We start from the raw sequence: 15,768 nt of genomic DNA, 5'->3' as shown, positions 1-15,768 counted from the left end.
AATATGTAATAGTCACATTTTGTAATTTTCGATATATAGCCACAAATTTTGATATGGATGCATGGGCGAAGCTTTTGAGGAACCCATCATTTTTTTGTTTAGTATTGTAAATTTACGTGTTTTCATTCGAAAATTTTATATATATCGAATTCGGCCCTCTCCGAAATAAGGTTCGAAACTTTCAACCCCTATATAAAAGTCCAAGCTTCGCCAATTGATGAATGTATCGTAAATTAGGAAACAATAAGATAGAGATAGTCTTAAAAACCTTATTTACTGTTGTTGACAGATTAATTTTATTTAATTTGAAGTATATTTTAAGAGTGACTCATACACAAGAACGATATTACAAGGATAATAATTACAATTTTACATATATCTCACAACTATATTTGTGTAATTTACTCGTAATTAGATTTGCATTCATGTCCATTTAATTATTATAAAAGGTGTCCATCTTTAAGACAATCAAATTTAATGCACTGCTCACATTATTAGTACAACTCGACGAGAAAGTTAGTATTATTTAAGATAAAAACGGAAAATTTAATAACTTTTTTGGCTAAGAAATCAAAATAATTTCAATTTTTGTGAAAATATTGTGTTTAAATTATCAAAATTTATAAAGTAAAGCGAATGAAATAATACGATACGTCTTGATTGATCAATTCTTGTCGGTCTGAAAGGAAAACGCATTTAATTCGAATGCATCGATTCGTGATAAGATTAAATAACTTTAAAAAAATATAGGATAATCAAGAAAAATAAATATAAAATGGATACCAAATGATCATATGAACACTTTCAATCTCTCTTACCCAATAATAAATTGCAGAAAATTAAAAAAATAAATATCATCAGAAACTTGAAAACGTAATTCTCATCAAGAAACTTAAAGTACAAAGATTTGTTCAAAGAAGATGAAAGTTAAGGCTATCCAGTACTAGAATTTACACTTCTTTTCAACACTTTCTAGAACATTAATAAAAGAAAAAGAAAAAGAAAAAGAAAAACCTAAATTTGCTTTCTTGATCAAGCTGCTGAAACTTGTTTAAGATTATTGAAAGACCTGTATTGGCCTAACACTTGTATATTACCTAGTGAATTGCTGGTGCATAAACCAATATTTATCAACCACTCCCAAAAACCAAGACGAGAAAAGATTTAGAGTAACAAGTCATCCGTTTCTTCAAGGGCAAGATTCATAAGGTTATCTTCTTGTTCTTGAGCAGGAGCATCATCAAGAAGCCATTTCTCCAGGAAACTAAGAGGTGGTAATTGAGCACTTTCGATCTTCGGTTTGCGTTCATCCTGGAATAAGCTTGTGGTTTCGGGTGAAATAGATTGCGAAACATCTGAATTATTGCCAAACTGTAGTGATTCACTTGAAGGACTTGGAAACTGTTCTTTGATAGAGTTGATAGAGTTCTGAGTAGTACCGATGCTTTCGGAGCTTGTATGTGACGATTTTTGTGGCTTGTTCATCCAATTCGGGAGCAACCGCGCGATGTTTTCAGCACTTGATGCAAAAGTAGTTGTGCTGTGACAGACTTGTGGTGGTGGTGGTAGGATAGCTTGATGGTGGATTTGGGAAGTAGGGTTTGAACTAATTGATGAGGATAATTCAGGAATCTTGATGGATTTATTATCAAGAGATAAAGCATCACAAAGTGCTTGTTTGGCCATGTGGATATCAGTTTGGAGCCTTCTCTCCCATTTACCTTTAGACATGGCTGTTTCGGAGGATGATGATGAGTTTGAGACCCTTGAATGATGATGATTTTCTTGATAAGATGGGTTTGTCTGGAGCTTGTTTAGCTTCTTTTTCAGATGGGTGTTCCAGTAATTCTTGATATCGTTATCTGTTCTTTGCTGAAGATAAGAAGCTATAGCTGCCCATCTGCAATTTTAACCAAAATTCCACATCACTAACACAAAAAAAAAAAGAAATTTTAAACAACAAAATCATAAATTTTCTTTACAGATCTAAACGTTTTGATTGGATTGTTTAGGTTGTTTTGATATAAAACCGTAACCGAGATGTCGGCTAATGGATAAACATAACCGTACCTGTTGCCAAGAAGGGCTTGAAGATGGATGATCATCTTCTCTTCTTGATCAGTGAAGTTACCACGTTTGATACCTGGCCGGAGATAATTCGTCCATCGGAGCCTGCAACTCTTACTACATCTTAGCAAACCTGAACACAAACAAAACATAAAGTTTAAAACTTTATTGAAAAAGAAGCAAAAAATGAAGGATATAATAAATACCCTAATTTAATGAGTCTAACAAACCACATCTAATAAAGAATCTTTATTGAAAAACAATGAGAACCCACAAATTAAAACACAAAAACCAAAAGATTTGTTGAACCAAATCAAAGAAGTAGAAACTAGAAAATCATTACCAGTATTGGTAGGAACAGATCTCCAATTCCCAGGACCATGTTCTTGAGTATAAGAAACAAGAATTATATCTTCTTCTGGAGTCCATGGCCCTTTCTTAACTCCAACTTTGTCACAACAAGGTGGTCTTCCCATTTCAATCTTCCTTCTTCAAGATCTTCTTTGGTAGTAAAGATTGATGGATGACTGATTTTTATATAATATTTTCTCACTCAGTGTGTGTTCATGAATATGAAATGAGATGGGGATTCTTTATTTATTTTTCTTTCAACCTAGGATAAACGGCAAGACAAGGGTCTTTGGATAGGTGTATACCCCTTTCTATGCTATATATCGAGAGATTGACGGTGGTGATAATGGTTGGCCAAAAATAGGGGTTGAAATGTTGAATACAGGTAAAAAAAAAAAAGGAGTGACTTTACTCTCTCTCTAACATAATGAGCATACAAAAGTCAAAAGAAGATGGCAAGCAGCATTCACTCTTCTTGCTTTCAAAAAGTCAACCTTCATGGAGATTAAAATGAAGGAGATGAACCTTTCTTGGCCAGGTGGCAAAACAAAACTAAAAGTTATTAATGCATTAATTTAACACTACACATTTTATGTAAACAAGAGAATGGAAATATGAAACCATTATATTATAAGATTGCATAATCTTATTAGGTTTATTACAAAATTTAAATTATTCATCAAATTTAAATATTGTTGCCTGGATTTATGTTACTCTTTGACTTATTAATCTAACTTGTTAAACTTTTTGTGTTAGATTCACAACAGAGGTAATTCTTGCAATGTTTTAAAAACCGGTTCATACCGGCAGGTTGAACCGGTAATACCGGATTTCGCATATCAGACCGGTATTTGATGTCCGGTATTTTTGGGCAGTTTGCTAGAACATTGAACCGGTGGTTTTTTTCTAAAATACCGGTTTAAACCGGAAAACCGGTTCTAAGCCCAAGCAATTTTTGATATTTTGCGGCTTATATTTTTTAAAAGCTACCTTTAACATAGCAATTAGCATCAAAACGAGTGAACCTTTGGATTATTTTTGAAAATCAAAAGCTTTTGTATTATATTTTTATTATTGATTAACTTTTGGATTATATTTTATTATAGAATCATACAATTTTAGATTATTTTTTGAGTTGAAGTTACGTTTATATGATATTATAAGGTAAACTATTAACCCTGTTCAACCTCTCGGTACAGTCCGGTTCAACCGGTTGTACCATTTTTTAGCTTAATCCGATACGAGTTAAATACCGATTTTTAAAACATTAAGTTCTTAAGAAAAGATTTCAACCAAGTATCTAAGTCAAATGTGGAATGTAATTTTTTAACTAATAGTTATTTATGGTTAATTAATGGTAAGTTACTAATTAAAGCTAGTTATTAATTATTATTACTATGATTATTATTTTTGTTATTTATTTAATCTCAAACATTTATCTAACGCCATTTTAATCTAAGACATATGACTAACTATTACCCTTTATTTAATCTCATCTAAAATATGAAGGGTTTTTTTTTTTACTCTAAAAACTAATGTGATGTAGATATATAATATGTTATAAATAGTGTAATGTAATATACCGCAGATAAAGTGCAAAACTTTTGTTAATTTATATCAATATATAAAACAATAACAAAATAAAAATATGCCTTAATCATAAATTATTTAAATTTTTTGGCGCATTTGCTACGCTCGGTCTAGTTAAACCTACAAAATACAAATTACTTCAGGGAACTTCAATAAAATTAATAATCTTTAAAATAAATTTATAATAACAAAAATATAGGGTAGGTGTAACACATGTAGCAAAATCCAGACGCATAGGATTTTTCGACAAGCATTTTTGCTCCTCGACATGTGTGTCACAATTGTGTCGAAAATGGTTGTGTGGTACGAATGTGTGACGCAAAAGTGTGTAGCAAATTACCCAGTTTCCTAGTAGTGTATATATGTGATTCACTTAATTTAAAGAAAACTACAATATATATATATATATATTTTTTTTAGTCTTTAATGTTGTTCTTAGATTCTTGATAAACAAGTTTCTTGTTTTTTCTTGATTCGGTTGCTCCTTGCTAATTTATGATTCAAAATGCAATTAAAAATATAATTTGTGTTCGAAAACTACAATATTGAAACATATAAGAAAAGTTTTTAACGTTTTTAAACCCGGGGAGTTACAGCGGTTGGGTTTACACAAGAATCAGAGATAACGCTCTAAACCTGAGGAGTCACAACGGTTAAGTTTTAACGTCTTAAAAAAAACCTTCATAAACTGCATACATATATATGTCTTTATAAAAATTATTCATCAATGGATAAGAGATCCTTAATTGTAATAAACTATCATAAAATATAAACATAATGAGACGTTAGTCTTGGATAGTTAGCCCACTCCAACGCCTGCTATGCCCGAATGTTATTTGATGGTTTTTACAACTTACCTGCAGTCAGAGGTGCATTAAAAAAATCGACGTTGTTGAATGAGTTGTAGCTTTCGTAACTAAAAATAATAAGAGATGTAACACAAATAGATCTTTAATTAACACCCTCGTATACTTTAACAAAACTTTAAACTTCCTTCATTTAAATTAATAGACAATTGAAAATAAATAATCCCAACTTTTTATGTATTGACTGATAATAATCTCAACATTAAAAATCGCTACCAGCGGTCCCAACTTTCAACTATTTTTGTCTCAATGATGCTTCATTTAAAAACACTTAACGCCGTTAAGTTTTTTCTCAGGTTTCAAACCGATGTTTTAGGGCTTTTGATCAGAAGAACGATATGATTCGACTGATATAACACTTATCTCAAAACGGTGATTCAAATGACTTGATTTTTCTTAATTGAAAATTCAAACATCCGAATTGAAACATTGTTTTGTCTCTTGGATAACAGTTTCGAGATAAGTTTTACATCGGTCGAATCGTATCGTTCTTCCGATCAAAAGCCATAAAACATCGGTTTGAAACTTGGGAAAAAAACATAACAGCGTTAAGTGTTTTTTAACAGAGGACCATTGAGACAAAAATAGTTTAAAGTTGGGACCACTAGTAGTAATTTTTAAAATTGGGATTATTATCAGACAATAAACAAAAGTTGAGATTATTTATTTTCAATTTTTCATTATTAATTGATGTTTAAAATATATGTATGGAAGATCGCTTGTTCTTTATGCTATATTGGTACTATGAAAAGAGCTAGTATATGAGTATATGTGTGTGTATTAGTGTTTTTTGTTTCACTTATTATGAAAACATCTTGTGTTTTAAGATAACTGACGGTGATTCTAGTATTGTGTGATTTTTTCAAATGATATATCTAAATGATTATAAAATAGGATGCATATAAAACGTGGACGTACTATAGTCTTGAACAATCAATTGCATATGTAATTAAAATTAAAACGAATATTAATTAGTTGGACCCAGACTAGGGAAGCTTGAGTCCACCGTTATTAAAGGAAACATGAAGGTGAGTGAAATATATAGGTTAAGCATCAACCTCAAGGGGAGGACTGGATTATTGCGAGTTGATTAACTTATTAAAAAGTTTAATTAGACATGGACACTAATAAAGTTACTTCGATGTAGTCTTATATACGTCAAAATCCTTTCCAAAGTTGCATGCGTAGTCACTAGATCACGTACGTACGTACGTACCGATCATCTATATATTATTTACGTCAAAATCATGTCACAAGTTACGTACACATTCCCTACACGGACCATTTTTATGGGCTCTGTACTAGTTGTGGAATCACATATTAGTAAATTTTATGTCTTAGCTAGCCTAGTGAATATAGCATTCATGTCCATGTAACTATGGTGGTGTTTGGTAGGCCTGTAAATGAACCGAACATTCGGTGAACTGTTCATGAACTGTTTGACGGGAAGTTCGTTTATGTTCTTTTATTTAATAAATGAAAGAACATGAATAAAAAATTGTGTTTGTTTAATTAAACGAACGAACATGAACACGTATTCCGTTCGTTCATTTAGGTTCAAACGTTTTTTATGTTCATGAACGTTCATTTATGTCTGTTTATTTATGTTCGTTTATGTATTAATATAAATAATTTAATATTATCTTGATGAGTCATATACTTAAAGGTTTTATATTTGTTAATTTGTGTTTATTTAAGTGTTTTCATTTATGTTCGTTTGTGTTTGTTTGTGTTCATTTGCATTTGTTCATATATGTTCATTTATGCTTGTTTATCTTTGCTCAATTATGTTCGTTTAGATTTTAAACAAACAAACACGAATGCTTATTTTTTAAATAAACGAACGTAAACATAAATATTTGTTCGATTAAGTGTTCATTTTCGTTTAAAGTTAATTAACGAACATGAACATGTCCTTGTTTGTGCCTGCTCGATTCATTTATTAATCGGTCTCAATCTCTAGGCTCTGCCGATTTTGTTTGTGTTCATTTATGTTCGTGAACCGTTCGTGAACACGTTCATTTCCTTAATGAATGAACATGAACATAAAATCTCATTTGGTAAGTGTTCGTGAACACATTATTTCCTTAATAAATGAACATGAACAAGGCCTTATTCGTGTTCGTTCGGTTCATTTACAGCCCAATTGTTTGATATGCAAGAAGTAGATGAGGAATGATATGAATCATTGTAAATGAATGAAAAATAGGTTTTTGCTTGGTTAATGAAATAAAATCAACAATTTCCACAAGAAATCGCATTCCATTAAAAACATTTCTTCTCACCTTTTTTTTTCACCCCACTCTTTTGATCACACCACCACCTGACAACCACCACCACCTAACCGGCACCACACAGCTGTTGTCGTCTCTACCACCATTGCTGCCACCTAACCACCACCATCGTGACCACTACCTGACCACTGCGACTATCACCACCACCACCTGACTACCAGCGCCACCACCTGACCGCCACCACCACCCCCACTACTATCGGACTGCCACCACCATCACCTGATCACTAGTGTTACTACCGCTATCGTCGACACCACCATGCTTCCACCACCATCACCCCGCAACCACTACTGTCAGCGCCACCACCATCACCTGGCAACCGCTACCACCACCACAGCAACCAGTATAGCCGTCGCCACCACTGTCTTCGTCTCCATCACCACAGCCATCGTCATCTGACTACCACCAGCGTTGTCGCTGCCACCTTCAACGTCACCAGCCCCATCTCTACTACCATTGCAATTGTCATTTTTTATTAAGTTTTCTTTATTTTGAGGTTAGGGATTTATTTATTTATTTTTGTCATTTGTATTGCAATCTAGCGCTTTGTTTTGTTTTTTTTAGCTTTCAAACAACATAATGTAATAATTCATTCCATTCCAATTGGTTGTCATAAAAGACAAAAGAACAATAATAATTCATTTCATTCTCTTGTCCATTTTATTCTCTTTCTATTGTATTATCCAATACCAAGCATACCCCATAAGTTAAGCCACTCAATTAGATAGTACAAAACTAGTAGCCTTAAGCATTTAGATCTAAAAAGTTCAGTCACATATAATATACTTCAACATATTCCATTCCTATTGCTAGAGTCACAAACCCACTATTCTCTTTCTTGATCAAACTTTTTCATATGCTATGTGATTCATTTCTCTCAAATGCATCCAATTGGTCTCTGAAAATGATCATTGCATTTTAAATTTGCTAGTCGTGTATGTAATGGTTGGCCTTCAGTGGACCTTTATCGTTTCTATCATCTTGAGGTTGTGGGTGATTGGTTTGCCTTCCAGAAACGGCGAAACCTAAACCCTAATGTGACAATAAAATTCCTAATTTCTTTAAGGATTGGAATTGTGTTATGCGTCTAGGTCATTTCTTTCCACGCCTCTAACCTGTGGTGATGTCTCTTGGTGAATTGATGGTCCGGAGCCGATTTAGGTGTGATTACCATGCTCGGCTTCTAACTTGGCTCTGCTAACTCTTTGAGGCTTGCCCATGACTTGGGCATCCTCGGTTGGCTTCTATCTTTTCCCTTCTTCCCCAGCAAGCCGTCATTTCTAAGGACTTGTTCGATTAGGATGGGACACAATCCATAATGTCTTAGCCGTTTTTTCTTTCCTTCTTGGTCTATGTTCATTTATCATTCGTTCAGGCCTTGTCCAAGGCCCTGGTAGGCATTACCTCATCACAAGTGATGCAGCCATGTTTCTCTTATTGGTTATAGCTCTCAGTATAAAAAATACAAGATTACTTACGAATTTATTACATAATAATATGATGTCGGATAGTTAATTACTTAAGTTCATATTTGTTTCATTTGTGTTGTATGATTATACATACTCCCAATGGTGGATCTACATATCAAATGGGTAGTTCTCTGGAAATACCCAAGTTTCGAAATAATAGTGTATGATATATATATATATATATATATATATATATATATATATATTAGAGGGAACCATCTTATAAATTAGGAAGGAACCACCCTATTTACAATATAAGTGCCCGTCTAGTTGGTAGGTTGTTGGTTTTGTAAACTTAAGGTCACGGGTTCGATTCCTTCTAATAGTGAAATTTTTGAACTTTTTTCAGCCTTATATCAATTAGTGTTGTATAAAACACAAAGTTACATAGCGCCTGCCTCACTCACTCTCCCCTCTTCATACTCACGCACTCAATGCACACCACTATCTGACCACCGCTGCTGCTTTTCTTTTCTGGCCGACCATACACCACTGTGGCACTGTTGGTCCGTTGGTCCTTCCTCCGGCCTACGTACTCTTCCTTGAATCCTCCCACTATGAATGTAAGTTTAGATTCATTTGTTAAATGTTTAGGTTCTAGATGTTAATTGTTAAGTTGTTTGTTAAATTTGGAAAAAATTTCTGATCTTAATTCTCAAAGTACGAATACAATCATTTTAAAAGATTAAGACTCGTAGGGAACAACTATAAGTATTTTTTTTAAATCATAAAGAATATTGTATTTATATTCTGTGTTTTTTACTTTCTAATGACAGTGCATTTTTTTATTATTTTATCATACTTTTATTATGTAATGAACTTTGCCTGAACCATCGAACCAACCCGAACCTCGAGCCGACCCGGAATTTTTCATACCCGACTCTATAATATTGAAGCATCTAAAAGTAGTGCACTACTTGAAAAAAATTCCTAGATCTGCTACTGAATACTCGACAAAATATTATGATTTTATGATTGAAAAAGACGTTCCTCTTTGAAGCTACATGGTGTGGATGCTGATTCATCACGGATAGTGATGAGGATGTTGCCACAAGGGCAGAGAGGAGCAGTGAGATTTGTGTGGATATCTTAACACGTCAAAAACAACCTAGAGAGGAAAAGAAGGAGCGGTGAAAGAGCATGTGAGCAGTGAGCGGTGAAGGAGCGGGATCCATACCCATGTCGCAATGAGGGTGAGGCAACGGTGGTTGTGAGCGGGAAGTAGACTAGATAGCCTAAGTGGTGAGAGTTCAAGTTATGTGACGGAGAAGAGGTGAATATCTATGATTGGATTAAAAGATGCGTGAGTTAGCTATTGTATGAAAAAATGTATTATATTATATTATATTATATTATATTATCTTTTATTGTATCCGTCATAAGATAAGAATTAACTATTTGTTACCTTTTTTAAGTAATTTTCTCCATATATGTTTGTATGTGAACCATCTTTAATTCCAAATTCAAGACCAACTAATGAAATCAACTGATGAATATGAAAAGGCACATGACGGACGTCTAAACGCTTTTCACTATCAATGAATCAATGTTTATTTACATTTACAAACACTAATAAAGTAAAAGTACAATTCGTGAAGAAAAATGAAAATTGTGGTCTTCGGTCGTAAAGCGTTGTCAACAAGCTTTATGATGTAATCATCTTTTTGACTTAAGTTCCTAGTCGCACCTCTTCAAGCTAACGTCAGTTCTCGATAAGGGCTAACTCATCTGGTCCACAATTTGTGTCCTTGTCGTGTTTGAGTTCGATACTGTCATCTAGTTATTTGTAAACGGGTTTCTAAAAGTCTCTAGTCTAGAAGAAGAGACTTGCGTAATTTGAACACTTGTCACTTGTAAGAAAGAGCATGTGGACGTTAAAGAACACACTATTTATTCATTCTAAATCAAACCGTTAAGGTACACGTAGTAGTTTCGAACGTTCATTATTACGTTTATGATGATCACATAATCAATCTATTCATATTGTAACCGGATTGAATGATCGGTCATTGATAGAATTTATGATGGCAATTGTAAATTCTGGATAAACTCCTCTTTTTTGTTTTGGTAAGTGATAGCTATGAAACTTCAATGAGGTGGCCAATGTGGAAGGTCCATAACTTACAAAGATGTTAAAATAAATACATACTTAAAATTATTATTATTAATATTAACTCTATTTTTTAATACCATTTTAGTACTAGTTAATTGGCTGAGACTGTCAATATATTAGTAGGAGTTATCGACTGAAGCATTCACGGAAGCCTTTTAGAAACCAACACTAATTTTATTTTGAATGTCACTTTGTTTTTTATTAAATTTGTGTCAGAATATTAAAAAAAATTAAACATAGCTGTGCCTTTATAATTTTTATAGATATTAACTGAACAAAATTTATTGCAGAAAATTCAAATTAAAAATTACTATAATTTAATTGTTATTATTATTATTATTATTATTATTCTAATAAAACTATTGAAATAAAATAAAATATTTTGCTTTAAACAATTCCTAAGCCGGGAGACTATTATATTACCATTAATGAGTTATTTTATCTAACAACTTCCATTTTTTCCTAAAATGACACCCAACCGGGAAATCATGTACATCGAAAGTTTTCCAAAGTTTTTTAAACTAGCTAAATATATATGCAAAATTATTATCATAAATTTCCTTTGAGTTATAAACATCACGACCTAAAAAACGATTTTCACAAGCAATGTCATCTTTCCCCTCCTCCGGTGACGCCTACGAGTTTCGGATTAGTAAACCGTACCACCGCACCATAATAACCTTCATACCGCAAAACCCATTTTCGAGAAGACAAGCATCGCAAGTTACCTTTTTGTTTCCCCCTTTTCATATGTTATAGATATTTTTCTGTTTTGGCATTTTCATGAAGTTCTATGTATCAAGTTATTTTCAAAAGGTTGTCTACGAAGTTAATATCGAGCTTGATTATCCGTTAGTTAGTGAACTATTCCCGTTCATAGATACATCCTGAAGCGGTTTACTTTGTTATTTCAAATCTCGTGGTCTATAACCGATTTCCCATAAACATAATCGTTTAGTGGAAGTTGGAGACTATGAGCATGTTTATACACATGTTGAGTTATTTTGTTACACGAATTGTCCGGTCAAATTGTTCTATTTCCGCTAAACGTTTTGTTCGGATCATTTTGTTATTCATAACCCCAATGTTTTACCAATTTAAGATCAATATCTTAATTTGATCTTAAAGTTTTGATAATATTGTTCTCAATGTTTTACCAATTTGAGGTCAATGGTTTACTTTGATCTCGAAGTTGCAATTATTTATTAATCTCAAATGCGGCCCTTATTCACGTTGATATTTTCATTTGTTCATCAAGTCATTATTGACTCCAAGAACTTGATTCTTTTGTTAAAGTTTCATTATTATTCTCAGACCCAATGCTTATCGACTTACGTGTTTACATTTTCTAGCTCAATGCTACGTTTACTTAACATGTTATTCTCAACTTTATTACTTCAAGATTTCAAGTGATGTCATCAGTTATTCTAATTATTTCATACTACTCAAGAGTTTTGTGCATTTTGTTTGGTAATCATCGTTGTATCTTTAAAACTTCAATGATTTCATATTCTCATTTATCCTTGATCTTAAGGATTGGTTTCTATATTTTATTAAATTTTGATCTCTATAGTTCATCGTTCTTGAATTCTAAAGTTTTCACATAAGGACGTATTGTATTTTTAAACCAACACAATTGGACGGATTATATGGACCATCCTACGATAAAGTTCATTATGGGTCACACGTAATTATCCAAGTTCTCGCATGGAAGACATAATAAGTACGTTGTGTGCAATAACTCAAAACCTGGAATGATTTTGAAAGACAGGACAAATGAAATATGATAAGGGTATGGTGGATACGCCCCTGGTACATCCTATATATAAGTATCCTTACCATATTCCCATTTGTGGCGTCTTTCGGGTCATTTAAAGAACGACGTTATTGTTTTTATTTAAATATGTATATAAAAATCATTAAAACTTTTAAACAACTCCTCATATGAGTTGTTTTCTTTTAAAATTTTATTTTTCTTTTAATTTCGGGACGAAATTTCTAAAAGTTGTGAATCCTGTAACATTCGTTACTTTTCAAACCCGAAAACCCGACCCATTTTGAATTTTCAGTTTTGTTATATATATATATATATATATATATATATATATATATATATTCTTAATTTTCCTTTCATGTATTCGTCAATATTTATTGTATTAGCATTCGTTAAAACCAGCCTGGATTATTGTTTTAATGTATTCTTGTTAGCGTTTATTATTAAAATAATATTCCTGATGATCGAAACTCATTGTTCATTCATTTTGTATTACTTTCGATCATTTTTTATGCTTAAACAATTCACAAACTACTCGGGTATAATATGAACATTATCCAAGTATAATAAATTTTTATTACGTTTCAAAGTTCTAGATTCGATTCGTAAATTTCAATTTATGTTTTACTAGTTTTGAAACATTACAAAGTATAAGGTCTAAGTTGAAACTATACTTTAATTCAGTTTTAAAAGAAATGCAAAGTTGAAGGGTCATTATGTAAATAATTCAAAATATATTAAAATAATAATAATATAATAATATTAACAGAAGGCCCAGCCCCAAGCACCCCCCTCTATCGTTTTCACGGCAGCTCTCCGACGGCCGGATTTCCAGCGCCGGCGAGGCTTAGACGGCTCAATTTATCCATTTTTAATCTAATTAATTGTTCATAACGGCTTAAGACCATAACTAATTACCCTTAATCACCAATAAACATCGCGTAACTAACCCGTAATCGGTGTTTTGACCCGTTATCACCGCCGGAATTTTTGGCCAAAATCAATTAAGGAAATTAACGAAGATACGCTCCTTTAACTAGTATAAATACAAACCTAGCATCGAACTAAACTCGCTCACACCTCTCCCTCGTTCTCATTCTCTCTAAATAGTTATAATTTGAAGCTTGAAGTCCCGTTTTCCGGCGAACTGGATCTCAGCCAAATCAATAAATTTCCAGGTAATTTATACATATTTGTTAACGATTTGCAAACGCTAAAACAAACCCCCCAAGTTGATTTCTTCGTATGTGGATCGAATTCCTCAATTGAAACCCTAGGAGTTTAATGTGGAAGATGATGGTAGAAGCCAACTCTGAGAGTGTCATGATATACAGGTTTGTGGTTCTTTTGATGATAACCACATTGATGTTCCATGTGTAAGGTAGTGAATTCAACAACTTCATGTTGATCTCAAACAAACCATTGATGATACCGACACTTCTCATTTTGGTGATGAGTGACTCAAATCTGTTGATGAGAGAGGCAACCGATTCTCCTTTAATATGTGTAAACATATCGAATTCTCCTTTTAACATTGTCTTTCGGCTTTCTCCTATATCAAGATTTCCTCCAAGCACAGATTCGTAAGACTTTTTTTTTAACTCGAATAGTTTTTTTTTTTTTTGCTACAGTTCGAGTTGCTACAGTGTTTGCGCGAAGTGCTATAGTGCCGAGTTGCTATAGTGTTTGCGCGAAGTGCTACAGTGCCGAGTTGCTACAGTGTTCGCGCGAAAGTGCAACAGTACCTCGACGATGCAACTGCTACAGTACCTCGGTGATGCGATTGCTACAGTACCCGCGAAGCGACTGGTACAGTGATTTTTTTTTTGAGAATATAGCACCTAAACTTCCAAAAATTCAAAAAGACCTTAGTCTAAAAACCTGTAAATCAGTCTAGATATGAGTTTTTAAGCCGAATCTGAGCTTAGACACAAAAATCTTAAAACACTAAAAACTTAGATTTGGTGATTCTCGTGTATTTCTAAGGTGTAAGAAACTCCAAAAGAGATGAGTAACACGAAATCAACCTCAAATCCAACAAAAACTAAAATCAAAATCCAAAAAGTTTGACCCGAAAACCACAAAAAGTTGAGCCGAAAGCTTTGATACCACTTGTAGGTAGAGATGGGCAAAAAAACCGGTTGGTGAACCGGTTCAACGGTTTAAACCGAAAACCGGTTTTTACAAAAACCGGTTATTTAAAAACCGGTTTGACCGGTAACCGCCAGTTCGTATATCGGTTACAAGTTCTAGAGAAAAAACCGGCTACTGAACCGGTTATGGAAAAAACCGGTTATTATGAAAAAAAACGGTTATTAACCGGTTATTTTTAAAAAAAAACCGGTTAATTAAAAAAACCGGTTATTAACCGGTTCTAACCGGTTTCTAAACCGGTCCTAACCGGTTAGACCGGTCCGAGTTTTGCACCAAAAAAACCGGTTAATAAACCGGTCCGGTTATTTAAAAACCGGTTTTTTTCCAGGCCAAGAAAAACCGGTCCGATTATTAACCGAACCGGTTTTTTTAAAAAAACCGATTTGTGCACCTCTACTTGTAGGTCCTCTAGATGGATCTCACAACTTGATTTGGATCAATCCGTATTGTTGGTTAGCGGAAATCACCGACAACACTCGGATTTCGGATTTTAGTTTTGTATATGTTAAAGAGAGAAAATGGAGAAGTGGAGAGAGAACTTCTTTTATTTTCAAGAGTTGTGAAAAAGTTGTGTTGAGTTGTGGAGTTCTTCGAAGAAATGGGTAAGTGAGCCTATTATAGGCTTCCCATTTCTCCAATACATATAAAATAAACGTACCGAGTACGTACTACACCGACTAAAAGCAAACTAAAACGACATATACAATCCTAAAAATAATATAGAATATTGGTCCTACAAACAAGATATCCATATGGCCTTCAAATAGGATATCCACATAAGTTTACAAGGTTTCCATCTCTAGAATTGCCACATAATTCACTAATTAATATTTTGTAGAATCATAAACTCACTGATTAATGTTTTCTAGAATCATAACCAACTATTTCCTTTCAAATGATTTAATAACCGATTTTGACTACAATTAATTATTTATAACTAATTTTTCATACCTTTTTTAGTATGATTATTACTTTAGCAATTCAATGATTTGTATATTTATACAGTTTCTCATTCACACCATTTATATATATTTTTCCTACATCTTGTGGTTTTGCAGAAAACAATGTAAAGAATTCTTATGATAACAAT

At 33.1% G+C, this 15,768-nt stretch overlaps 1 protein-coding gene across 1 annotated transcript; it reads right to left on the bottom strand.

Moving 5' to 3' along the window:
* Positions 1-1,106: 1,106 nt before the first annotated feature.
* Positions 1,107-2,547, bottom strand: LOC143606437 (myb-related protein 306-like). Its single transcript, XM_077082207.1, has 3 exons — positions 2,411-2,547; positions 2,071-2,200; positions 1,107-1,900 (listed from the first exon to the last, which is right to left on the bottom strand). The coding sequence occupies exons 1-3, from the start codon at positions 2,541-2,543 to the stop codon at positions 1,165-1,167; spliced, it is 999 nt and encodes a 332-aa protein (XP_076938322.1). The 5' UTR covers positions 2,544-2,547; the 3' UTR covers positions 1,107-1,164.
* Positions 2,548-15,768: the final 13,221 nt, after the last annotated feature.

Source organism: Bidens hawaiensis, unplaced genomic scaffold (genome assembly GCF_021521415.1).
Source record: "Bidens hawaiensis isolate Kalapana, Puna unplaced genomic scaffold, B.hawaiensis_p1.1 tig00074795_1, whole genome shotgun sequence".
NCBI lineage: Eukaryota > Viridiplantae > Streptophyta > Magnoliopsida > Asterales > Asteraceae > Bidens > Bidens hawaiensis.
This window is presented reverse-complemented; position numbering and strand designations above follow the sequence as displayed.